Raw genomic sequence first — 27,244 nt, 5'->3', positions numbered from 1 at the left:
AATGGTATCAATGTGGATTTCACAAGTTTCAAAATCTCCCCTCCCCCTACCGCATCCCAAAACCAGTCCAGCTCGTCCCTGCCTCCCTAACCTGTTCTTCCTCCCACCTATCCCCTCCTCCCACCTCAAGCCGCACCTCCATCTCCTACCGACCAACCTCATCCCGCCCCCTTGACCTGTCCGTCCTCCCTGGACTGACCTATCCCCTTCCTAACTCCCTACCTACACTCACCTTTACTGGCTCCATCCCCGCCTCTTCGACCTGTTTGTTTCCTCTCCACCTATCCTCTCCTCTATCCCTCTTCTATCCGCCTCCCACTCTCTCCCTATTTATTTCAAAACCCCCTTCCCCTCCCCCTTTTCTGATGAAGGGTCCAGGCCCGAAACGTCAGCCTCTCTGCTCCTATGATGCTGCTTGGCCTGCTGTGTTCATCCAGCCCTGCACCTTGTTGTCTCTTGTACATTAATCATCTTGCTTTGGAAATTCTGTTTATGTTTTATGCATCAAAATGCATTTCCAATCAACCTTTTCCTGTTTAACTTTTAGACCCCTAAAATCCGTCCTTTTCCAGTCTGGAATCTTAATCATTGACTGATATTTATCCTTCCCAACTTATCATTGAACTTTATTATATTCACTCCCATGTGATATGAAGAAATAGATGAAGGCACAGAGTATCATAGGGCCCTTGCAAGGCACAGGCTTTGGGTCCTGAAAACAGGAGATGCACTCCAGGACTTGACGCACCCTTGGCTAATCTGTTCCAATACAATTCTACCATCTACTCAGTATTGTGGAAAATTACCCAGATACGTCCTATTCACAAAAGGCTGGCTAAACCCAATCCAGCAAGTTACTGCTTTATCTATTCTCGATCATTAGCAGAAGAATGTAAGGTGTCATCCTCAGTGCCGTCAAATGGCGTTTACACAGCAATGACCTGCTCGACAGTGTTTGGTTTGGAGCCTGTGAGGCCCACTCAGTTCCTGACCTTGCTGTAACCTTCGTTCAAAAAAGGACCGAAGAACGAAGCGTAAGAGATGCAATGAGAGTGACTCCCCTTGACATCAAGGCAGCATTTGGCTGAATTTGGCATCGTAGGGCCCTGCTGCTCCACACCACACACCATCCTCACCTGGAAATATAATGTTATTCTTTCATTTTTGGCTGGGTCAAAATCTAAGACTCCGTTTCTAACAATTCTTTGGGTATTCATACACTCCAAGGACTGCAGTGGTTCAAGAAGACATCTCACCACCGCATTCTGATATTTGGGGATGGACAATAAATGCTGACCTAGCCAGCAATGCCCACAAACCATGTATGAACTCATTAAAAAGTCTGTCCCATTCTTCTGTGTCTTTACATAAGCCTGTCCATTTGAACCTTTGCTGAGAAAGCAGTCAATGATACTTGCTTATCTTGTGTGGTGTATTGTAGTTGCTAAGCTGCATAGGCCTCTGCCTGTTCACTTGTGTATATTTACATAAGTGTTACGGCAAAATTTTGTCTTGAATGTCGGGTTGAATTTCTTTCTTTCGGAAGAATCATTATTGAAATCAAAAGTGAGAATTGTTTGTTGATTGAACAACACGTGTCAGTTTTCTTAATGAACAAAGCTTGGGTGCATTGGTCATGCCCTCACAACGCCCACCCCCACCTTCTCAGCAGAAAGGACATCAAATCAAAACTGGGATAAAATGAAGAACTGCGGATGCTGGAAATCTGAAACAAAAACGGAAATTGCTGGAGCAACTCAGCAGGTCTGGCAGCATCTGTGGACAGAAAGCAGATTTAAAGTTTCCGTTCCACTCCTGCTTTCTGTGTATAGATGCTGCCAGACCTGCTCAGTTTCTCCATCAATTTGTGTTTTTGTAAAACACAACTAGAGGCAGGGATAGCCAACTCAGCCCGTTGTACCTACTCTGCAATTTAATATAATTGCGACTGATCACATCTTGGCTTCATGTCCACGTTCCTGCCTGCTGTTCCTAACCCTTTAATCCATTACTAATTAAATATCTGTCTATCTCCTGGACCGGAGACTAGGCAGGAGCTGAACGCGCGGGCTGTTTACCACAGCAGCAGTGGGTCCAGCTGGGCCGGAGCAATAGCGGCAGATCGAGTGCGGGCCAGAGTCGGTGGGGGTCTTGGTTCCTCCTGGGTCCCCGTTCCTGGCGATCAATTCAGCAGCAAGAGTGGGCCTTTCTTACCTCCTGTGTGTCCTGGCATGGGGACTGGTGGCGTCGGCGGTGGGGTAGCTCCTTCCCACGTTCTCACGCTCAGCGGAGCTCCCACCCCCGGCAATTAGAGGTGGGGGGGGTCGCAAAAGCACGGCTCCTTCGGGCGGGATTGATGGGCTGGCGTAGACTCCAGGCTGTAGCTGGGCCCAGGCGCCTGCACTGTGACTGAGTGTACCAGGCACATTTGTGGAAATAGGACTTTTGATTTAGATATCTGGACTTTTTTTTCCCCTTTTATCTTTTGACTCTGTTAATTCTGGTTTTGTAACCAAGATGCTGCCAGAGAATGACGACTATGTGCACTTTTCACTGTACTTATGTATTCCAATGCTCAATATGTGTGACAATAAAATCTCAGTCTATTAAATTTATTCCAAGTCCCAGCATCCATTGCACTCTGGGGTAGTGAATCCCTTTGATTCACAACCCTTTGGGAGAATTAATTCATCTTTATCTCTGTTTTAAATCTGCCATCTGTTAGCCTAAAACTATGACCTGTCTTTCTAGATTACCCCACAAGGGGAAATGTCTGTTTTACATCTACTTTGACAATCCACTGCAGCATCTTCTGTACTTCAATGAGATATCCTCTCATTATTCTAAACTCAAATGATGTAGTCCCAAACTGCTCACTGTCTCCCCACAAGACAAGCCTTTTATCTCTCGAATTAATGTAATGAACCTTTTCTGAAATGCTCCAATGTAATGATATCCTTCCTCAAGTAAGGGTTTCAAAACTGTACACAGTCTCACCAACGCCCTGCACAATAGTAACAACACTTCCCTAATTTTATACTCATTCCATTTGCTGTCCCTGTTACCTACTTTATTCGCATACTAGCTTTTTGCAACTCATGCACACGGACACGCAGATCACTCTGCATTGAAGCATTTTGAAGTTTCTCCCCATTTAGATATTAACTTGTTTCTTTTTTCTTCCAAACAAAACAAATAGGCTCACATTTATCCACATTAAATTCCATCTGCTAAAAGTTAATTGCGAGGTCATTGACTTAAACAAAGGCAGCTCACTGTGACTGTACGCTGGGGACAGCCTGAACAAGGTAATTGTGAGATTCCCTTCCTACAGTGAGAGGAAGTCCTGCCCTCAATCTCAGTAGTGACCAATCCCGGTACTGCACTTAGGCCCAAGGAGAAGTTTGATGGTGACTGATGGAGCAATATGTTTGGAGATCTAAGGGGGCTGGGGGAGGGATATGGAGACACAATGGAAAGCTAACAACTTGGTTGAGGGATCCCCCAAAAGGAGCTCTCTCTTTCTCACCTGAGATGTAAAGGAGCAGGCTGGCATTTTTCATTCTGCTTTCCCCAGATGCACCTATTGTTGCAGTGGTGATGAAATGAGAGCCTTAACTGCCCATTAATTGGCCAGTTTTGGGTGCCTCAATAGCCTGTGGGCAGGCGATCTGGCTGATGCTTTGCCTACCCAAATATTATGGAGGACACAGTGTGTGAGGTGGTGGGGATAGCCACCCACCTTACTTTACATGGAATCCTATGGTATGGAAACAGGCCATTTGGCCCATTAAGCCCACACTGACCTTCGAACAGCATCCCACCCGGACCCACCCCTCTAACCCTATCCCTGTAACCTAGCATATCCCATGACTAATCCACTAACCTACCAATCTTTGGACACTATGGACAATTTTGCATGGCGAATCCATCTAATCTGCACATCTTCCAACTGTGGGAGGAAACCCATGCAGATATGGAGAAAACATGCAAACTCCACACAGACAGTTGCCTGAGTGTGGAATCAAACTCAGGCCCCTAGTGCTGTGAGGCAGCACTGCTAACCACTGAGCCACTATGCCGCCTTCATAGCCCCCCTACCTAGGAATACCTCTGCTATAAGGGTGAGGGGGAGGTGTGGTGACGAGGGGATGAGGTTGTGGTGGTGTAAAATTTGCACCACCAACGTCCCCCAACCCCCCTCACCACCACCAAATACCTTTCAAAATTACCAATCTGTTGTTGGTACAAACCCTTCCATTGGCAGCTATGCGTTTTATGCGTTTCATGACTTTCTGCTATATTTTGTTGAAACAAATAGAGACACATCTGGAGTCAAAACATCTAAGTTGGGAAAATAAATTTTAAGAATACAAATTATATCTAGCTACACTTGGAAAGAGCCACAAATGTCATCCGCTGATATTTGACTCAATCCAGTAGGTAATGTGTTACTGAAGTGATTCAATTCCTCCAAGGCAATTATGTGCATGAGTTATTCCACACAACAGTTTTGATAACACCTAACCCTGTGCCAAAGCCTGTACTTGGTAGGCACTGAGATAGTATATTCTTTTGTTTTATACAGGAACAGGAATCCGACACTGTGATGAACACAGAGGCTGGCTCCCTCCTGATCTCTTTAATTGTACAACGAATGCTTTTGTAGAGCTGAAAGCCTTTGTAAGTTTGGAGAATTTAGTTTAGAAGGTTGAGATGAATAAAATGCTGGGGTTAGTTGTTCCATCTCATGGCCTTGAACAATTTTCATGTTTCCATGTCTGTAGTACATTCCTTTCTTCCCTGACATGAAGCACCAGAGGAACTCCTGAAATAATAGTTGCAGTAATATTGGAAAATACTAAACCTAGATATGATTGTAGTTCCGTGCTCACATTCTCTGTATCTTTAAGTGATAGGATGGAAGTCTGCGATCATAAATTTCCAGGCAGCCATTTATCTTTGGTGATCTACAAAATGAAGGGCAATTTTAAGATTATAACTGGTAATCTGATCATGTTATTCAATTACCTATTGTGGCTAGACTCAACCTGATATACATTCATCCATAATTAATGCTTTGTCCCTGTTGGATGGGAGAAGGGAGAAAGGAAACATGAGATGTCAGGGTGATCAGATTAGAAACTTCATATTCATAGTATTCTCAGAAGTAAAATATGTTAATTACATTTTTTTCTTGTTGATGGTTGGCTTTTTTTCTGGAACATTCCATGATGAGGGCACAATTTGTTATTTTAGACTTAACCCCAATTGCTGAACTCTTCTAATTTGTCCCATCACTCTTATTTTTTTTTCTTTTAGCAGTTGTAGTTAAAGTCCTACTGACAACTTAATCCAATAATGACTTTGGAAAGATTTCACTTTAAGCCTTCCTTTAGCCTATAAAATAGCATTGGTCTCTAAAATTTGGTAACATAAATATCCCTAATTGTATGATTGTTGAGAGCTTCAGCCACTTTCTCAAGACGTGTCTTTCGTGCAGGCTAATAAACTGAAAAGGAATGAGACTTTGCTGGACATGGAAAAATCCAAGAAAATTGCCCTGATGTTGCGGAATGCCACCCAGCACACAGATGAATATTTCGGCAGTGATGTCAAGATTGCGTACCATGTGACCTCAAAAATCTTAGAATTTGAGAACACGCAGCAGGGATTTGACTTGGCTGCAACCCAGGAAGTCCAGTTCACAGAGGTAAAGGAGTTTAGAACACCAAGAGTTCCTGATGCTGTTAATAGAGCTTTGATCCATTCAGCGCCATGAGTGTTGTCACTTTACATCATCAAGTGTTGAGGCCTACCCAACACCTGATATGTTAAGATTCTTCATAGTGCACTCCCCAAGTAATCGTAGTGCTTAAGCAAGCAAGTGGGCCTGTTTTGATATAAAATAATGCTTCTGAATGGGTTTATGTTGGAAATTGCATTGAGCTCTATCCATTCTGATGATGTCATACAGCTGTGGCGGGGAAAAGGCGAGTCTAACCCGAGATCCCAGTGGAGACAGGTGTATCACCAGTAACTTTGGTTTGATTTGTCACATGTATCGAGATACAGTGAAAAGTGTTGTTTTGCATGCTATCGAGCAAATCATATCAACATAAGTACACCAGGGTAGTAGAAAAGAGTGCAGAATATAGTGTTGCAGCTACAGAGAAGATGCAGAGAAAGATCAACTTTAATATATTAGGGGCCCTTTCAAACGTCTGATAACAGCAGGGAAGAAGCTATTCTTGAATCTGTTGGTATGTGTTTTCAAACTTTTGTATCTTCTCCCCAATACAAGAGGGTGGAAGAGAGTTTAATCAGGTGGGACAGGCCTTCGAGTATGTTGGCTGCTTTCCTGAGGCAGTGGGAAGTATAGATGGTGTTAATGGATGTAAATCGTGATAATCTGAATTATTAGGTGTAACTAGTCAATGTAACTTGTAGTTTATTGCACGTTAGCAATTGGTACCTATTATTAATTTGAGTGCTCTTCTCCTTAAGACACACTGCTGGTTCCCTGGCTAATACTCTTAACCAAATAGAAATGTAACCCAGTATAGCAAGAAGTGGATGGCATAGTTGCTCACTGGTTAGCACTGCTTTTACACAGTGCCAAGGACCTGAGTTCAATTCCAGTGCTGGTTGACTGTGCAGAGTTTGCATGTTTTCCCCATGTCTGTGTGGGTTTCCTCCAGGTGCTCTGGTTTCCTCCCACACTCCAAAGATATGCAGGTTAGGTGGATTGGCTGTGGTAAATTGGCCCATAGTGTCCAGGCATGAGCAGTCTAAGGGGGTTAGCCATGAAAAATGAGTTGTGGGAGTAGAGTCGGGACTGGGTCGGTGCAGACTCGATAGGACAAATGGTCTCTTTCCGCACTGTAGGGATTCTATGATTCTAAGTGGTGGTAACACTCCACCCCAATCATTAGCTGGTAGTGGTTGGTTCCACAAAACGTACAATATTGTTAAGCCCACAATTTTGATGGAAATGAGGGGCAAATTTCAAAGCACATTTGGGTATAGTTACAAACATTTACCATTTCTAGCAGGTGCTTCATGGGAGTACTTCAGTGGATGGGATGCAATAATCATTGACCATGCCCTCTGTAGATGGCATTTGTCATTGCAGTTCTCCATCTGCTTAGTCTTTAATACCCAAGGAATAATATAAAACATTTGTGTCAGTAATTTCAAAACAAAGAAATCAGCCACTGCTTTAACACCAAATCCTTGGTTTTGAAGTGGTTAGTGGGACCTGGTCACCTTAATCTATGATTTTAGTGTCTCTAAGCATGCCATGTATAAACGTTTAAATGAGCAGATCTTGCCAATATTTGGCAGAATTATCCTTGAAATTTCATTGTTATGGAGATTGACAGTCTATGCTTCTAGTCTTAATTCTATACTGTCAGTTGTCAATTACCATAGGCTTATTCATTTGTATTTTGATTTATTGATTGATTTTATTATCACGTGCACCAAAATACAGTGAAAAGCTTTGTTTACGAGTGGTACAGGCAGATCACAGCAAGCAAAGGATATGCAGATCAAAAAGACTTATAGGAAAATAAGGTTACATTGCAGGTTACATTATTTGAGGCTAGAGTCCATTCAACAGTCTGCTAATGGCTGGAAAGAAGCTGTTGTTGAACCTGCTTGTGCATGTATTCAGGCTTCTGTATCTTCTGCCTGATGGAAGAGGTTGTAGGAGATCATTACCGGGGTGTGATGGGTCTTTGATGATGTTGGCCGCCTTTCTGTGGCAGCAAGCCGTGTAAATGGAGTCCATGGATGGGAGGTTGCCTTCCGTGATGGCCTGGTCTGTGCACACCACCTTCTGTAGTTTCTTACTGTCCTAGACAGAGTAGTTGCCATTCCAGGCCATTAAGCAACTGGACAGTATGCTTTCAATGGTGCAACTGTAGAAGTTGGTGAGGGACCTTAAGGACATAGCAAATTTCCTGAGCTGCCTGAGGAAGAAGAAGTGTTGTGCCTTCTTCCCTGTGGGAAGTTCAGGACAGGTCTTTGGTTATTGTCACTCCGAGGAACTTAATGCTCTTCACCTCTCATCCTCAGTTCTGTTGATGTAGATGGGGGCGTCATCTCCTCCTTTCTTTCTGAAGTCGGTGATCAGTTCTTTAGTTTTGCCGACGTTGAGAGACAGATTGTTTTCATTGCACTACATCACCGGGCCCTCTATCTCCCATCTGTATTTTGACTCGTCATTGTTAGATATGCATCCCACTACAGTACTGTAGTCAATTAACTTGTAGATGGCATTTGTTCGGAATTTGTTAATGCAGTTGTGAGTGTGCAGGGAGTACAGTAGGGGGCTGAGGACGCATCTTTGGGGGCTCCAGTATTAAGTGTTATTGTGGAGAAGGTGCAGTTGTACATCCTCACTGATTGTGGCCTATTGGGCAGAAAGCTGACGATTCAGTTGCAGAGGGCAGAGCCAAGACCAAGGTCACACAGTTTTGAGATCAGTCTGGAGGGGATAGTGGTGTTGAAGGCGGAACTGTAGTCAACGAGCAGGAGTCAGACATAGGTGTCTTTGTTGTTCAGATGTTCCAGTGATGAGTGTAGGGCTAGGGATATGGTATCTTCTGTGGACCTGTCACGTCAGTGGGCAAACTGTGGGAGATCGAGGCAGGCTGGGAGGCTGGAGTTGTCAGCCATGACCAGCCATTTGAAGCACTTCATGATTATTGAAGTCAGAGCTATTGAGTGATAGTCATTATGGCACACTGCATGTGTTTTATTGGGTACGGGGACAATGGTGGTCTTTTTTGAAGCAGGTGGGGACTTCAGTTTGTAAGAGGGAGAGGTTGAAGATGTTGGTGAATTCCTCTGCCAGTTGGTCCACACAGGGTCTATGTACTCGGCTGGGGACACTGTCCAGGCCCGTCGCTTTCCTTGGTTTGACTCCCAGGAAGACCGATCTGACTTCTGAAGCAGTGACAGAGGGAACAGGTGTGTCTGGGGCTGTCGGGGCAGGTATCACCATGCCGGTGGTATTCTGCTCAAACCAAGCACAGAAAGCATTGAGCGAGTCAGGGAGGGATGTGTTATTATTCGCTATCTTACACTGTTTCATTTTGTATCTCATAATGTTGTTTAGGCCTTGCCATAGTCAGTGGGAGTGTGTTTGGTAGGTCTGGGCTCTAACTCGGTCTGGCACTGCCTCCTGGCATCCTGATGGCTTTGCGGAGGTCATATCTGGATTTTCTGTATTGGTCCGGGTCACCTGACTTGAATGCTGCATCTCTGGTCTTCAGTAGGGAGTGGATTTCCTGTTTCATCTAAGGATTATGGTTGGGGAATGCTCAGATTGACTTCTTTGGTGCACAGTCCTCCATGCATTTGCTAATAAAGTCCATGATGATGGTGACATACTCATCTAGGTTTTCCACTGAGTACTTGACCATGGTCCAGTTCACTGAGTCCAAGCATAACATAAAGCCATGGGCAAGCCATCATATTTGTTAGACTTCTTTTCTCATCAATTTGGAGTCACTTATTTGCATTTGCTTTGAAAAGTTGGATAACATTTTTTTAACTGCGATTATTGCTGGGTTTTTTTTAACAGGTTGACCTGTCGCCAATTTAGTTTGTTACTTCCCTGTTTTCAATAATTCCTGCAGCAAGAGGAACAGTATCCAGGTCTTTTGTAATGCTTTATCTAGGTGGGCACCAGAAAGCAAGAGAATGGTATGGAATAGTTCACCATCTGATGTTATATATGTCTCCCCAAGTTGTAATAGAGGGACCTTTCAATAGTGGGATTGATGAGGATTATTAACAAAGTAAATGCAAATGCTGGAATGGAGATTTCACTACACTGTTGGCAAAGTCACACCAGCAGAACTGAAGTAAAGTGAATTTACCAGATTAGGTGTCTCATTGTACAGTAGCATAATAGCAAAGGTCTCTGCAGCACCACAGAATTTAAGAGATCATTTGATCCATCTTAATTTGCTACATGGAGAAAGGCCTTTAACGTTTTAGAGAACCGTCCTGTTTTGAATTTTAGTTTGATTACCTACAACGATCAAGAAATTTTTCATAACCCCTATCATTAAATTCAGCAGATGGATGGACCTGACAAAGACATTAATCGGGTGTGCTGTGTGGACGAAATCAAAGACTTTTTACTTATTCAGTCTTTGATAACTCATTAATAAACCATCTATTTTGTTTTGTTACATTTGCAGAACCTTATTAAAGTTGGAAGTGCAATTCTTGATGTCAGCAACAAGAAGCATTGGGACATAATCCAGCAATCAGACGGAGGAACTGCACACTTGTTAAAACACTATGAAGATTATGCAAATACTCTGGCACAAAACATGAGAAAAACCTACCTCAGCCCCTTCACCATTGTCACACCCAATATTGGTGAGCAATACAGAGACTGGAATACGGGCAACCTTGAGCCAGTAATATGTAGTACCTTCTGGAATATATTACTCATTTTATTCCAAGTGATTTGCAAACCGTATCATATTCACTTTGCTCTTTCATCAACTTTATTATTGACTACACCAATGGCACCTAATTGGTGCTCCAGTGATATGTTTAACACTTGAAAAACTGAATTTCAAAAATTCTTGTTTTTCAGAATATGTCGCAGCTTTCACATTCAAAGTCATTAGAAGCTAAACTCAGTTCTGAGGACTTTCTGTCCAGATGTTTATCTTTGAGCAGCATGCCACTTGCATACAGTATCTTCATGTTAAATCAAACACTGGATCATTTCATCATCCAGAATTGAGATTATATTGGTTGTACTTCTGAACGTTTAAATCTGTGATTTTCTAGTTTCCACCAAGTTATCATTGAGATAACTTAAAAATAATGGATATGGACTGAAATGGACTGAGTTTTTACAGGTTGTGTCATTTGCAGAATTCTTAGTAACATGTGCCCCAGGTAGGCAGGAGATGGCATAACTTGCCTACATTTTGTTTTATTTTGATGCAAAACTTTCTAGTTAATTATTGAAGCAATAGTTGAAATTAAGAAAAGAAGACTATAGCTTTTGTTATGTGTAAGTTATTTACTCCTGGTAGCCATCCGGTGAAGAACAAAAATCTGAGCCATTCTTTATATGATGTAAATTTATTTGTGAAATGAAACATCACAAGGACCTATCCCCTGACTCCACTCAACTCCACTGAAAGTGTCTCTGTACGTGTAGCCATCCAAACAATGTTCTCCACCTGTATATGTTTAACCTCAATTGATAAAGTTAATATTCAAAATTGACCCTCAACCAGATGACATTGAGGACCAGCTTCAATAATTTAAGGATCCATCACATTATAATTTAAGTGTTGGCATAAAGCAATTTAACTTTAATGCTACAGGGGCATGCATCTCGGAAGGGCTGCTTGTCAAAATATGATTATAGCACTGAAATCCTAGTTTTCTGAATCCACTGTTTACAAATGCAGAACTGTAGATTTACCCCTAATGACTGCTGTATCTGCAACAATTGAAACTCCTTGACAGCAATAGGAAATTTCAGTGTAAATACACCTATAGTTACTTCATTGAAATGATGGAGTTTGGGTTTGAGTTGAGTTCTTACCCTGCTCATAAATGTCACTGGATGCTCAGTGAAGAACAACATTAATAATGTTAATATAGATCGATCTTGACATGTTCCTGAGCCAAGTGTAAAAGTAAGTGTTATTATTGAGAATAAAGAGAGTGGAGTCATTATAATTAATGGATGGTTGATTGGCAGAGCGTGCTGGCTAACTGTATGATACAACTAATGCAGCACATCCTGGCATTTTCAGCAAAACCTGGTGAGGTGAGGGTGCAACATATTTGCTGCTGTTCTCTATCCCTCTGGCATCTGGCCTGGTACAATATTAGACAGACAATTTGCATAATCAGGTCAGTAAGCTATTTTCCAACCACTACTGATCTCTTCAATGCAGGAAGCCCAAACTAAAATCTAACGTCATGAGTGAGCATAAGACTCTAGTTTCCCTGCTCTTTTTGCTCAGCTTTTAATTTTGGGGCAGATTATATCTGAACATCAAAAGATAATTGCAGTCTTTTTTCCTCCAGTGATTTCAGTAGATCGTCTTCGCAAAATGAACTTCTCTGGAGTGAAACTTCCACGATATGACTTCATCCGAGGAAAGAAACCAGAAGACTTGGAGACCATTGCCATCCTTCCAGAGACTATCTTTACACTTGCAGAAACTAAAGGTAGGAATATTTTCTGTTAAGAAGTAGAATAATAAGCTAATAATTTGTGAAGGCACTATTTCTGACTCTACCATCCCCTGCTATCTTCATCGATACAGTGGGGCAGAAGGACATGGACAGGTAGTATCCAGTCAAGGAGGCAGGAATGACGAGGAAGGGTTGGGCATCGGATGAGGCCGGGAGTGGAGTTTCAAAATCTCCCCACTTCAGCCCAAGTCCAACCCTCCCTTTCATCCCCACCTCCTTGACCTGACACTATCAGTCCATCTTCTCTCCCACCTATCTGCCCATCCATCCCACTGACCAATCCCCATTACTCCTACCTGTATCCACCTGTTACCATCCTTGCCCCAGCCTCACCCATCTTTCCTCTATTTATTTCCCAGCTCCCTTTCCCTTCCCCAGTCCTGATGATGGGTCTAGGCCTGAAACATCAACTCTCCTGCTTCTCGGATGCTGCCTGACCTGCTGTGTTCCTCCAGCTCCACACTGTATTGACTTTGACTCCAGCATCTGCAGTTCTTGCTATTCCCTGCTATGTTTCCGGTCTCTGGTTCATATTGGGAAGATTGACAAAATTTGTTGGTAATATTTCTAAGCATTGGCTTCACCAACAAAATGATTTACTGTGTTTTAAATAAAAGGCAAATGACTTCCCCTCCCCATCCACTCACCAACTAATCAAACACTCCTGCTAAAGCAAATAAATTCACAATCCCTACCATGTAATATAACACTAATTTACCAGCTGAACAACAATGATTAAATCTCAAAAGTAACCAATAGGTTATAACAAACTTCGGATTGCCAAAAGGAGGACAACTTAAAAAAATGTATATACAATGGTAAAATTTCTTTGAGTAATAATGATTCTATTTTCACCAATCTGTGACCCCAGATAAATCTAATGGGACTGAATTTTGTTAGGGCTTGTTCTGCTCCACCACTGTTCACCATTAGATACTCTGATTCCACATATCAAGTGAGATTTTCTTTGAGCTCATGACAGTGGATTGTGAAAAATGCCAAGGAAATTCATCTTCTGATGAATTTATTCTGTCTACTACAAAATTAATACCTACAGGGTGTTAGTTATTTGCCTTATAATAACACAATATTGTTCCACGAGTGCCCAATTGCTTTTTACATAAAAATAAGACCCAAAATATGCTTATATTTAGCCTCTGGCGATTGATGTTAACTCTTGTGTTCCTATGTTTTCTGTCGCTAGAATTTTAATGCTTTTAAAATTACTATCATCATCACCTCCCTCTGCATGCCCGATTTATAAGGCAAAAAATTATTCAATGAATGACAAAATATCATTGGTCATAATGTATGCTGATGAAGTAAGAGGACATATCAATTTTTTTTGTATTTAAATGCCCTCTTTCAAAACGTAATAGTTTCTAGCAGGCCCAGAGACAAAAATCGCGGGTTCTATTGCAATTCCTGGCCCCAACCCCCAGTCCCTGACCCAAGCGAAGGAATGCCAACATGAACCTGAGCCCAGGACTAGAGTCTCTAGTCCTCATTATTGGGCCCTGATGTAGCCCCCTGTCCCAGATCCTGATCGCTAGGCTGTTAGTAAATGATTGATGACACAGATCACTGGACTAAAACAATCTTCTTTAAACAAAAATTGCCACTTAACCATAGATGTCACTAAGGCAAGACTGTTTATGTGCATTAATTTTGACAAAAAACTTACTGTATGCATCATGCAAGTAAAAATACATATTGAAATTGACAAACATCAGTTCATTGAAATAAAAACTTGCATTTAGATATTGCAATCCAGGACCCCACAATATATCTCCACGCCCTTTACAAACTATTCTTGAAGTGTGGTTAATGTTAATATTGTAATGTATGAAGTAAGGCTGCCAATTTGTCACAGTAAACTCCCACAGGCAGCAATGTGATAGTGATTAGGTGCTCTGTTTTACTGAAGTTGATTGAGGGATAAATATTAGTCAGAACATTAGGTTATTATTACCCTCCCCTATTCCACAAAATATTGCCTTGAAATTTTTTTACTTCACCTGGGAGGGCAACGAGAGGCTCCGTTTAAATGTCCCATTCAAAATACTGCACATCTGATAATTGCCATATGTACTCAAATAAAAGTCAATCTCATGTAAAAATCAAACCCCTATTATCGCCAAAAAATCTTGAACTTTCCATATATCTCTCTCAATATCTTATTACTCATGTTTACTTCTGGGTTACACACTATGCCAGTGCATAATCACCAAGCAATAAACAATGCAACGCGTTATGCACAATGATCTAAACTTGGATGCTATTTTTGTTTTATCACTCGCCAACACAAAGCTGCTAAAGTAAATTTGTGCAGTATGTGTTACTATGAAAAGAGGTTAGTTAATTCCGTTGGCTGTTTTGCAAAGCAGGGTGATGCCAACAGCACGGGCTGAAATCCCACACTGGTTGAAGTTGCCATGAAGGACTCTCCTTCTCAACCTCTCCCCTCGCCAGAGTCATGGTGGCACTTAGGTTAAACCACCGCAGTTGTCTGTGTCGAATGAGAGAGCAGTCCTGTGGTCCTGTAGGCCCATGGTAACTTTACCTTAACCGTTAGTATGAGCATTGAAATCATGGGGGAGAATTTTATAGGATGGCACAAGGCAACTAAAAACTCTGGAAGCTATGGCAGACTGGGATCCCTGACCATATCCCACCATTAGGGCACTTCACTGATGGCTGACGAGGGAATGGACAGGCTTTACGACACAAGGAAGCAGGAAGCCAGTTTGATTATGTAAAGCATTAATGTGGCCACGTTTTGTCGATGGCAGATTGAAACCAGACCTCTCCTCTCCACATGGGAATGAGGACCTCCTCCCAGCAGTGGCCCAGGGTGATTGCTTTTTTAAACAAAGCCCTCAAGCTCCCAGTGATGTCTTCCACGGGGTCTCTTTTCCATCCAGAGTGTCATTACGTTTTTAAAATTTTTATATAGCCTTTCATTAGGGTAACAGCACTTCGGGGACTGGAAGCTATCCTGGTGGCAGCTTATTTATGAGCTTCTACCTGCAAAAATTAAGGAGGGAAAGTCTTGTTGACAAGCTCAGTGTGTTGCCAGCACACTTTTCCACCTGATCTGTGCACCTCACTGCCTTCAGCAAAACCAGGCCCCACCTGCCCAGAAGCAATGTCCAGTACTCACTTTACTAATGAAAGTACAATAAACCATGCTTGGACTAACATTGCCGGATAACACTATTGTAAAGCCATTGCAACTTCATGGGGCGAGCATAGATAAAATAGAAAACCGCAAAGCAAAACTTTGTTCTCATTCATTAGTGAGGGAGCATTGAAATGAGGTAAACCTGTATTATGGCATTATTCAACATAATCTATTTAATTGAGTGCCAGTATCAACTCCTGGCACCAAATAATAAAGCAAATTGGAAAATCCAGTAGACAAGAGTTCAGTATTTATGGTTCAACCAGTATTTCTTATGGAAGTGCTTGACTCCAATAGCAGTTATAAGGAAGCATAAACTTGTTTTATTTGGTTTCTTTACCAGAAAATCCCAAAGTGCCAACCTCCTCATCTGAAGATGAAAACACAGCTCCGAACAGAAAACGGAGACAGTCTGATTCAAATGAGCAGGATGCCATTGCTAGTATAATTATCTATTGGACGCTGGGACAGCTTTTACCAGAACATTATGATCCTGACAAAAGAAGTCTAAGGTAAACCTTAATGGGGAAGGAAATTAAGTAAGTAGCTTTCCAGCTGAGCCCTCAAACCACACATTAGTAAAGCATAGTAGCAAAGGTAGAAATAAAATTAATTTGTTAATTCAGTTTCTGAATTGATTTCTATCTCTCTCAGGGTTCCTAAGCGACCTGTCATTAACAGCCCCATAGTAAGTGTTGCCGTCCATGACAACGATGAGTTACTTCAGCACCAGTTGGAAAAGCCAATCAGAGTGCAGTACAGGCTTTTTGAAGCTGAAGAACGATCCAAGCCGATTTGTGTCTTCTGGAACCATTCCATCCCGTAAGACCTCTCATTCGTTATTTGTAGACCTGATTGTCTCAGGGAAAAGGATGTAGAATGTCTGATAAGTCCACACACAGCAAGCATGGATGTATGAACAACGGCTCGGCTGTCTGGTAACAGCAAAAATGGTCAGCCTGGTCTTTTGAAGGGATGGTTGAACTTTCTTAACACAGAGGCAGTTTTCCAAGCTCCAATTGTGTACCACAAGAACTCAGTCTAGTTAAATAAATCTTTTCTGCCTCTTTGATTTAAAAAAATCTCATTTCTTCCAGGGGTCAGATCAAAGATGGAATTTTCTATTTTAAGATTCCTGAATGTTGCATTCTTGCACAGTTTCAGTGATCTGATTTTGAAATGCATATTGGACAAATGGAAAGGGACCAGTCTGACCCAAATAATTGCCCAATGAACAGTTACAAATTTATTGTAAAAATCTGACAGGATATCACCATCCTGAGTCTATTTGTATAGCACTTACCATTTGCTGAACATTGTTTCATTCCAATATCTACTCTCCTTCACTGAAGGTAGTAGTTGATGCACTGTAGCTCTCTGGGCTCCACTAGCTCTTTGTCATCTCTTCCAAGGAACCGTTGTCAAACTGGGGTGGGACGGGACTCACAGCGCCAGGGACTTGGGTTCAATTCCACCCTCGGGCTACTGTCTGTGTGGAGTTTGCACATTCTCCCCGTGTCTTGATGGGTTTCCACCGGGTGCTCCGGTTTCCTCCCACAGTGCAGGTTAGGTGGATTGTCTTTTATAATTACTTTCAACAATTTACCCACAACCGAAGAAAGTCTCACAGGTCTGTGGTTCCCTGGATTCTCCTTACAACCTTTCTTAAACAAAGGTACAATATTGGCCACTCTCCAGTCATCAGGCACCTCACCCGTAGTTATAGATGATGCAAATATTTCTGCAAGGGGTCTCTCAATTTCCTCCCTTACTACCCACAACGTTCTGGAATACGTTAGATCAGGTCCTGGAGATTTATCCATCTTTATATTCTCTAAGACCTTCCAAACTTCCTCTTCTGTAATGTGAACTATTTTTAAAACTTCAAAGTTTACCTCTCTGCATTCTCTAGGGACCATTTCTTACTCCACAGTAAAAACTGACATGAAATATTCATTTGGTATCTCTCCCATCTCCTGGGGTTCAACACAAAGTGAACCCTCTCTCTAGTTACCCTCTTGCTCTTAATATATTTGTAGAATCTCTTTGGATTATCCTTAACCTTATCTGCCAAGGCTATCTCATTTTCCCTCTTTGCTTTCCTGATTTCTCTCTTAAGAATGCCCCTTCACTGTTTATATTGATTAAGAGATTCAATTGAACCAAGTTGTCTGTATCTAAAAAAAGGATTCTCGTTTATTCTTGACTAGAATCTCAAAATCTTTATTCATCCACTGTTCCTTAATCTTCCCAGCCTTACCATTCACTCTGACAGGAACAACATGCCACTGAACTCTCATCATCTTACTCTTGAATGCCTCCCACTTGTCAACCTACTCCAATCTACCTGCAGGCTACTCCAATCAACTTTTGGAAGTTCTTGTGTTATACCATTAAAATTTGCCTTACCCCATTTAAAAAGTTTGACTTTTATGGAAGGCTTGCCCTTTTCCAAAACCATTTTGAAACTAATAGAATTATAATCGCTGGACCCACTTTTGCTTCAGTCACCTGCCCTGCCTTATTACCCAAAAGAAGGTCTAGTTTTGCTCCTTTTCTTGTAGGGGCATCCACATATTGATAAAGAAAATTTTCTTGAGCACATTTGACAAATTCTTCACCATCCAAACCTTTAACACTGTGGTAGCCCCAGTCAATGTTTGGAAAATTAAAATCCCCCATTATTGCGACCCTATTATGCCTACATATATCTGAGATCTGCCAACATATTTGTTTCTCAATTTCTCCCTTACTATTGGGGGGCTTATAGTATAATTCCATCAAGATGCTCTTTCCTTCCTTATTTGTAATTTCTAACTATATATTTTCACTGGGCAATTTTTCAGAAATTTCTTCCTTAGTTACAGCAGTAATGTATTCCTTAATCAAAAATGCCATCACTCTCCTGCCCACCCAACCCCCCCTTCCACCACCACCACCACAACCTCCACTTTCTTGCCTCTGTTTCTTTCCTTCATACAGCATCTAAAACCCGGAACATGGAGCTGCCAGTCTTGTCCATCTCTCAGCCAAGTTTCTGTAATGGCTATGTGTCCCAATCCCATGTTCTTAAACAAGCCCTGAGTTCATCATGCATGCCTGTAAGAACACATGCATTGAACTAAATGCAATTTAGTTCTTCTGACTCTGTGTTGTCTTTCTTTTCTAATTGACGTTCTCTCCTCACATTCAGAACCTACGCCATCAATCCTTCCATTGACACTGCTACTTAGAATTCCTCCACTCGCCTTCTCTATCAGTGTAAAATCTCCCTTAATAGAATGTGCAAATCTCCCTGCTAGGATATTGGTCCCTTTCCAGTATATGTTAGACTCATCCTTATTGAACAGGTCTTTTTCTATCCGAAAAGACATGCCAATTTTCCAAAAACCTGAACAACACACCAGCTCTTCAGCCATTGATTTATCTCCTTTAACGTTTTGTTCCTTCCCTCATTTGAGTTCAGCATTCGGAGTCCAATAATTGACTGGCCCTTCCATTTTCCGCGAGAGGCTATCCCTTTCAACTGTTTGATAGAAGAATAGCCACCAGAAACTTTTGAACTACCTTCTTAACTTTCCTGACAGTCACCCATCTATCTGACTGATCCTGCTCGGCAATAACTTTTCTAAATCTACTAGCCATCTCACACTGTACCTCATATATGGCCTTAATCACATGTACTGCAGTGGTTCATGATAGTGGCTCACCACCATATTAATATGGGCAATAAATCCTGATTGTCCCATCAATCTCTCTACACAATGATTGGAAATAGAAAAAAAATTGGCTATGTGATCAATGTGTTTGACAAGACACAAGCCCTTGGTCACTATTGAAAGCTTCTCCTAACTCATGGTGAGGACATAATCATTGCAAGAAATTTTACTGCAAGGACAAAATAGCATCGCAGAATAGTTTTAACTGATTTTCATAGGGTACACAAACAAAATACAAAAACAAATACAAGAACACTTGCTTAAAATTATGGTACCAAGGTCATGAATAGGATAGAAATTGTACAGGTAGGGTTCAACATTTTCGTTCCATTCATTTTAAAATGAGATATGGGTAATGAATTAACAGGAAGTACCATTTTTTATTTATCTGTGGGATGTAATGTTGCTGACATGGCCAGCGTTTATTGCCAATCTTGAATTGCTGTTGAGAAAGTGTGGTGAGCCATTGCCTTGAATCATACCACGCTGTGTACTGTGCTGCTAGGGAGTGGGTCCTGGGATTTTGACTGAGCAAAAGTGAGGGAGTGGTGATATAGTTCCAAGTCATGTGGTTTGGTAGGGAGTCTGCAGTGTATTATCTTTAGCATAAGATCTCAAACTACTTCTAAGTTGCTTTACAAATGCTGTCTTGGATTTGATCTGGAAATATATTATGTGACACACATATTTATTAACTTACTTTTATATGGCCCCTTCTTTTCATTCTCTGGTCTGTATTTGTGCAGTGTCGGTGGAATCGGAGGCTGGTCATCAAAAGGATGTGAATTAGTCTTCAGGAACGAGACCCATATCAGCTGCCAGTGTAATCATATGACAAGCTTTGCTGTTCTGATGGACATTTCTAGACGAGAGGTAAGTCAGTCTCTTTGGAGAAAAGTATCACCCTTTTTCACTTCTGATTGCTGTTCCAGTCTTTCTCGCATTGAATGGGATAATTAAGCAAGAATCTGAAGTCTGTGACACATTAGCAATATAACAGATTCTGTTGTTGTATAATAATAACAGCGTTTAGTTTCTCATAAGCAGATTGTATGCTTCTTTACATAACATGAGCATTTAAATTTAAGTTGATTGTACCCACTCTCCTGTACTTTTTGTTTGTTTGAGTTACTTTGTAGAGTTATTCCCTCCTTTCTGCCATTCAGAGTCTATAGTTAGCCTGAAGTGCATGTGAATGTCATTGAGATATAGATGTGGGTGACGCAGCCCCTGCCACTTTAAAATGTGGCCCGAGTGTTATAGTCTTTTTTGTTTTCTTGAGAAACTGCAGCAAAGTACCATGGCCGCTCGTTCAGATGCCCCTACAATTGAAAAATATAAAAGAGAAAACAGGACTAATGAGGAAAATAATTAAATGGCATTAACCTTCAGTTTTAAAAGCCAGAAGCATTTAACAAGGAGGAAAGATCAAGGAAAGAAAGTTGGAATTTGCACATGTGTATCTTTTTTGACATCCTGTCAGGTATATGCAAACTCCCACAAACAGCAATACAATAAATTACAAGGTTTATCTGTTATAGTGATGTAAGTTCAAGGACAAGTTTTAGCCAGGAAACCTACTTAGATCTTCTTTAAATAAAGATCATTTGTATCCACCTGAGTTGACAGGTGGGGCCAAAGTTTTACATTTTATATGATCGTGCACAGCAGTGCCCACTATCTGTTGTCAGTACTACACTGAAGTGTTATCCTGCATTAGTCCAGAAGGCTCTGGGATGGAGCTTGAACCAACAACCTCACGATTCAACAGCCAGTGTGTCACCACCGAACCATGACCAGGAGATATTTGGGTTTGAGTGTTGTGTAAAAGAATTATTTAGAGTAGATGTGTTGATCCACTTGGGCCAGGATTTAGAAGATGAAAAAAAACCTGGAAATTATTGGATTGCTGAATATGTTGGCCTTTCTTGGCACCTGATTTTCTTTAATCAATATTGTTTCACTATTTTGTTAAGCAAGTACCCTATGAATATTTGTTGAACAAAGTTTATAGTTATTGTAGATCCCTAACTGCAGTTTTGGCACTTGTAAACAACTGGCATAACTGAATTAATATGGCTCATGTAGCCCCTGCTAAACTTGTAATGAGTCATGTTAAAGTAAAACAACAGTCAAGCTTTCAATTTAAAATTTAAAGTGAGTTTATTGCAAGTTATTACTGAACATTTCTTAGGGATAAAAAGAGATGAAAATATTACCTGAGGTTGTACAGGACGTTGATGAGGCTTCTCCTGGAGTACTGTGTCCAGTTATGGGCTCCATGTTATAGGAAAGGGTTCAGAAGAGATTTACCAGGATCTTGCCAGGGATGGAAGGTTTGAGTTATAAGGAAAGGCTGGATAGGCTGGGACTTTTTTCACCGGAGCGCAGGAAGTTTAGAGGTGATCTAATAGAGGTTTATAAAATAATGAGGAGTATAGATAAGGTGAATGGCAGGTGTGTTTTCCCAAAGGTATTTCAAGATGAGAGAGTATATTTTTAAGGTGAGGGAAGAAAGATTTAAAAAAGACATGAGGGGCATTTTTTTTTACACAGAGAGTGGTTTGTGTGTGGAATAAACTCCCAGAAGAAGTGGTGGATGCAGGTACAGTCACAACGTTTAAAAGACATTTAGATAAGCACATGATTAAGAAATGTTTGGAAGGATATGGGCCAAATGCAGGCAGGTGGGACTAATTTAGTTTGAGATTATGATCAGCATGGACTGGTTAGACCAAAGGGTCTGTTTCCAAACTGTATGACTCTATTAACAAAATAAAGTAGCAAGATCAAAACAGAAACAGACAAGACAAAAAGAACATTTGATAAGAAGAAAGCCCCAAAGGCCTCTGATGTATAATTTTGGGGGCCGGTGCTTCAGGTCCTTTTTACCAAGGTTAAGACTTTTAAGTCAGATTCAACAGTTGCAGTGACTTCTGTAGTTGGGCAGTTGTGATTTTCTTATGCAGCTAGATTTCTGCAGGATGGCAGATTTTAAGAGACAGAGGTGATTCTTGGCTTCTGGTTCTGCAGGCATGGTACTTGCAGCTATTTGATTACAAAACACCACTAGTGGTTTGAGATGTCTCTCTATTTTCTTCCAAATGGTTCAAAATGCATCCTTCTTTGTCTGAATAGCTTGCCTTTATTGACTCATTCTTAGCTGCAAAAACAAAGTCAAATCTCATCAAAGGCAGTGGCATTCTGGAGACAGCTCTTCTCCCATTTGTGGTTCTTAGTTTTCGTTCTGGTCAATGACCAATTTACAATTGTACAATGAGTCAACGATCTATGTTAACTCCTCGTTGAGAGTTTTTATGTATCTGTAAATACATTTGATGTCTCTCTATAGTCCACATTGCAGCTTGAAGTTGTATAGTCAGGTGATTGTACCAGCTTTGTTTTTATTTCCTTGCCTAGTAATAGATTAACATTTTTTTTTTACAATAAGTGGTAGCCTTTCATGGATTTTTCTGGAAATTGCCAGACCATAACCATATAATCATAACTGCAGTCAAATCTTTAGGTGTCATATGTATTGTATGGATCTTCCAAATGTTAATATACATGGGATACTGGTGAATTCAAAACAATTTTTATGGTGCAAAGCAATTAAATACCTTGTATACTGTGCCATAATAAAAGCATGAACAATATTTGTAAATTCTTCTTACAGCTAGAGATTACAAATTGTCTAATGCAGTAGCTAATAAGATTCCAGGAGCTGCAAGTATAGCACTTAATAACTATTGTATTATTATACTACAGTAAGAATCTTACTTCTACAATTCTCCCCTCAGAATGGTGAAATTCTACCTCTGAAGCTGGTCACATACTCCACTGTAGCTGTCTCACTCAGTGCTTTGCTGCTGTCCTTCTTGATTCTCCTGTTTCTAAGGACCCTTCGTTCAAACCAGCACAGCATCAGTAAAAACATGGTAGTCGCTCTCTTCTTGTCTGAACTCATCTTTGTCCTTGGAATTAACCAAGCAGATAACCCAGTAAGTGTTATGGGAACTGTCTCTATGGGATGTGGGGATAATTTGACCAACATCGAGTTCATGTCCTTCAATCAATGACACTGAATAAAGTCAGTGGCATTTTGTAATATAGTTTAAGTTAAAGTGGATGCACCCAAAAGTTTTGGTACACCATTGTACAATGCTATATAGCAGATTGGTGGTAGATGTTTTATCAAATGGAGTTAACTGCAATAATCTAAGGATAGTCCTCACAAGATTGCTGTTTATACTTTGTACATGGGGTTTGAATCCTGCCCAGGCAGATAGTGGAATCTGAATTCAATAAAATCTGAAATTAATCATGACCATGAATTCATTGCTGATTGTCAGAAAATCTCATCTGGTTCACTAATGTCCTTGAGAGAAGGAAACTGCCATCCTTACCTGGTCTGGCCTCCAGACCCGCAGCAATGTGGTTGAGTCTGAACTGCTCTCTGGGATAGTGAGGACCGATGATAACTGCTGGTCTAACCAGTGACACCCACATCCCATGAATGATTTAAAAAAATGTCAAATTGTGTCAGCGTGACCACCTTGACTCAATGGTAATATGTTCTTTTTATTCATTCATTGTCTTGCTTGTAAGACCAGCATTAATTGCCCATCCCTAATATCTCAGGGACAGTTAAGAGTCTATCACATTGTTGTGGTTCTGGAATCACATGTAGACCAGACAAATCAAGGACAGCAGATTTCCTTGCCTAAAGGATAGTTGTAAACCAGATAAGTTTTTACAGCAATCGATGGTAATTGCATACTTGCCTTTAGCTGTTTTTTAATTCCCGGATTTTTTAAATTCAAATTTCACCTTGTGCCATGGTGGATTCAAATTCACGTCCCTAAAACATTAGTCTGGGTTCTTAGTTACCAGACATTACGCTACTGCCTCCCCTGAGACCTTGGTATTGGGTCTAATTGCACATGTTGTAGGAGTTCTCACTGCTCACTAACCTGTGAAAATGAGAGCCTAATTTACTTATTCCTATCTAAAAAAAAATGATGAGATGTAAAGAAGGCTGTTTAATTGCCTTTACCTAGAATCTCTGAGGAAGTGCTTCTGTTTTTCCTTTTATTTTTCCTAAACCTGACTTGGAATTACTTAAAGTTTAAGTTTTAGCAATGTAGTTATATGATCAAGCTAGTGTTGTGTCATAGCTAAATTCTCATTCCTTATAAACAAATTTAATGACCATAATTACAGTGCTTAATAAATGTTTGAAATATTATATTTGTTACAATTTAAGATAAATAAATATTAGGATTTAGTGTTGGATATTAATAATTTCTGTAACCTTTCGAATTGTGGTTTTATGGTGTTTAAATTGTACAATGGAGCCCTCTGGTGGTATGTTTAATGAACTGCAGTAATAGAAATTACAGAATTGGAAAATAAAACTTGACCACAGAACTTCAATTAATATTTTCTAACCATCAATTCCATTTTCAGCCATTCTCATACATAAAGGCAATAAATTATATTACTTATTTTATATAATGTCATAACAGAAAAAATGAGCAATCTGTCAACTGTTGGTAAGATATATTAGTATTGGAGGCCGTCCAGAGAAGATTCAGTAGGTTGATTCTGAGTATGGAGGGATTTTCTTATGAGAAGTAGTGGGTAAGTTGGGTTTGTACTCTTTGGAGTTTAGAAGAAAGATAGATCTTATTGAAGCAGTGGTACTGTCCACATCTCTGAGCCCATAGGCATGGGTTCAAGTCCCCACCTGCTCCAGAAGTATGTAATAACATCCCTGAACACATCAATTAGTAAATATCCATAGGATTCTTATAGGGCTTGAGAGGATAGATGTAGAGAGGTAATTTCCCCTTTTGGGAGAGACTAGGACCAGAGGCAGTAATCAGAGTAAGGAGCTGCCCATTTAAGACAAGAGATGAGGAGAATTTTTACCCCTCAGAGGGTAATGAATCTGCGGAATTCTTTAATGCAAAGGGCTGCCTAGGCTGGGTCATTAATTATATTCAAAGCTGAGATAGGCATATTTCTAATCATTATGGGAAAAGGTTATAGGGAAAAGGCTGGAAAGTGGAGTTGAGGAATATCAGATCAACCATGATCTCATTAAATGGCAGAGCAGACTTGGTGGGCCGGCTGACCTACATCTGTCTGACTTCTTATGATCTTGATTAGTCACCGCCGTACAACCCTTGTGGAGACAAAAAAACCGTCTTCCCATTGAGGATGCTTGGGGATCACCATTGACCAGAAACTGAATTGGACTAGCTAAATAAATGTTGTGGCTAGAAGAACAGGTCAAAGGTTTGGAATTCTGCAGCGAATAACTTGCCACTTCAATTCTCAAAACCTGTCCAACATTAACAGTACACAAGCCATGAGTATGATAAAATGCTATGTACTTATCTGGTTGGGTGCAGCACCAACAACACTCAAGAAACTCAATGCCATCTAGGACAAAGCAGCCTGATTGATTAGCATGCCATTTACCATGTTCAGCATTCACTCCCTCCATATAATGATGCACACTGGCAGCAGCGTGTACCATCAACGAGGTGCAATGCAACAACTTGCTAAGGCTCTTTTAACACCACCATCCAAGCCAAGCCTTCCTCTACCACCTACAAAAGGCCAAGGCAACAGATATATGCACCACTACTTGCAAGCTCCCCTGCTAGCCACTCACCATCCTGGCTTGGAATATATTACTGTTCCTTCACTCTGGGTCAAAAATACTGGAACTTTGTGCATGTACCTACATTGCAGAGGCTGCAGCAGTTCAAAAAGGTGGCTCACTACCTCTTTCTCAAGGGGCATTAGGATGGTCAATAATACCGGCCCAACCAGCAAAGCCAACATCCCATGAAAGAGTTTATTTTAAAATATGAGTCAGAAAGGAGTTCTTGATAAGTTTTGATGAAGAGGAGTGAGAGGAGCTTTGTGTGGAGCAGTAAGATTATCATAAACCAGTTTGCCAAGTGTGCCATTACTGTATTGTAAACACTATGCAACTTCCAGTGCACAGACGTCCACCTACTTGTACTGAGAAACTATAACTGATATCTAATGAATGCATTGCATTTGTCCTTTCTCTTGTCATTCACAGTTTGTTTGCACTGTGATTGCCATTCTGCTCCATTTCTTCTACATGTGCACCTTTGCCTGGATGTTCTTGGAAGGGCTTCACATTTACCGCATGTTAACAGAGGTTCGTGATATCAACTATGGCCCCATGAGGTTCTACTACATGGTTGGCTGGGGTGTCCCTGCCTTCATCACAGGTATTTGTTCTTTGCAGTAGGTTGGAAATGAGGACTTTGTTTTCATTTTTGAGCTAGATGTATTGCACATAGAATATAGACATTTTCCAAGTTGTCTTCAGTAATAGGCCAAAGTTCCTAAAGGTTTGTGGCTAAGAAGAAATATGATTCATCTTCTTGTGCAGGAAAAATTCCATGTATACTTTGTCATTTTGTTATATGTTTCCACTAGAACAAAGAACAGTACAGCACAGGAACAGGCCCTTCGGCCCTCCAAGCCTGCACCGCAACATTTTGCCCTTCCATGCTAAAACTGTCTTCACTTACAGGATCCATATCCCTCTATTCCCTTTGTATTCATGTATCCGTCCAGGTGCTTCTTTAATGCTGCTGTTGTGTCAGCTTCCACCACCTCCTGTGGCAACATGTTCCAGGCACTCACCCACCCTTTGTGTGAAAAACTTGCCTCGCACATCTCTTTTGAACTTCCCCCACCTCATGTCTTGAACCTATGGCCCCTAGTAATTGACCCCTCCACCCTGGGAAACAGCCTCATACTTTCCACTTTATCCATGCCATTCACAATCTTATAAACTTTTTTAAGGTCGCCCCTCAACCTCCTGCATTCCAGTGAAAATAAACTGAATCTAGCCAACCTTTCTTCATAGATAAGATCCCCCGTATCAGGCAACATTCTGGTAAACCTTTTCTGTACCCCTCTCCAAAGTATCCACATCCTTCTGGTAGTGTGGTGACCAGACTGTACATAATATTTCAGGTGTGGCCTAACTAAATTTCTATAAAGCTGCAGCATAACTTGT

At 40.9% G+C, this 27,244-nt stretch overlaps 1 protein-coding gene across 1 annotated transcript in view; it reads left to right on the top strand.

Annotated features, from left to right (window-relative positions):
- Positions 1-27,244, top strand: part of LOC109913838 (cadherin EGF LAG seven-pass G-type receptor 2-like) — a 990,249-nt gene that overhangs the window by 943,805 nt on the left and 19,200 nt on the right. The window contains exons 7-15 of the mRNA XM_048611842.1: positions 4,589-4,683; positions 5,504-5,713; positions 10,221-10,404; positions 12,091-12,234; positions 15,789-15,957; positions 16,100-16,267; positions 19,911-20,037; positions 22,965-23,165; positions 26,270-26,444. Coding sequence (XP_048467799.1) covers positions 4,589-4,683; positions 5,504-5,713; positions 10,221-10,404; positions 12,091-12,234; positions 15,789-15,957; positions 16,100-16,267; positions 19,911-20,037; positions 22,965-23,165; positions 26,270-26,444 — 1,473 coding nt within the window. The remainder of the gene's footprint in view (positions 1-4,588; positions 4,684-5,503; positions 5,714-10,220; positions 10,405-12,090; positions 12,235-15,788; positions 15,958-16,099; positions 16,268-19,910; positions 20,038-22,964; positions 23,166-26,269; positions 26,445-27,244) is intronic.

This window comes from Rhincodon typus, chromosome 25, assembly GCF_021869965.1.
Source record: "Rhincodon typus isolate 14 chromosome 25, sRhiTyp1.1, whole genome shotgun sequence".
NCBI classification, from domain to species: Eukaryota; Metazoa; Chordata; class Chondrichthyes; order Orectolobiformes; family Rhincodontidae; genus Rhincodon; species Rhincodon typus.
Note: the sequence above shows the minus strand (reverse complement) of the source record. Positions and strands in the feature narration are given on the sequence as shown.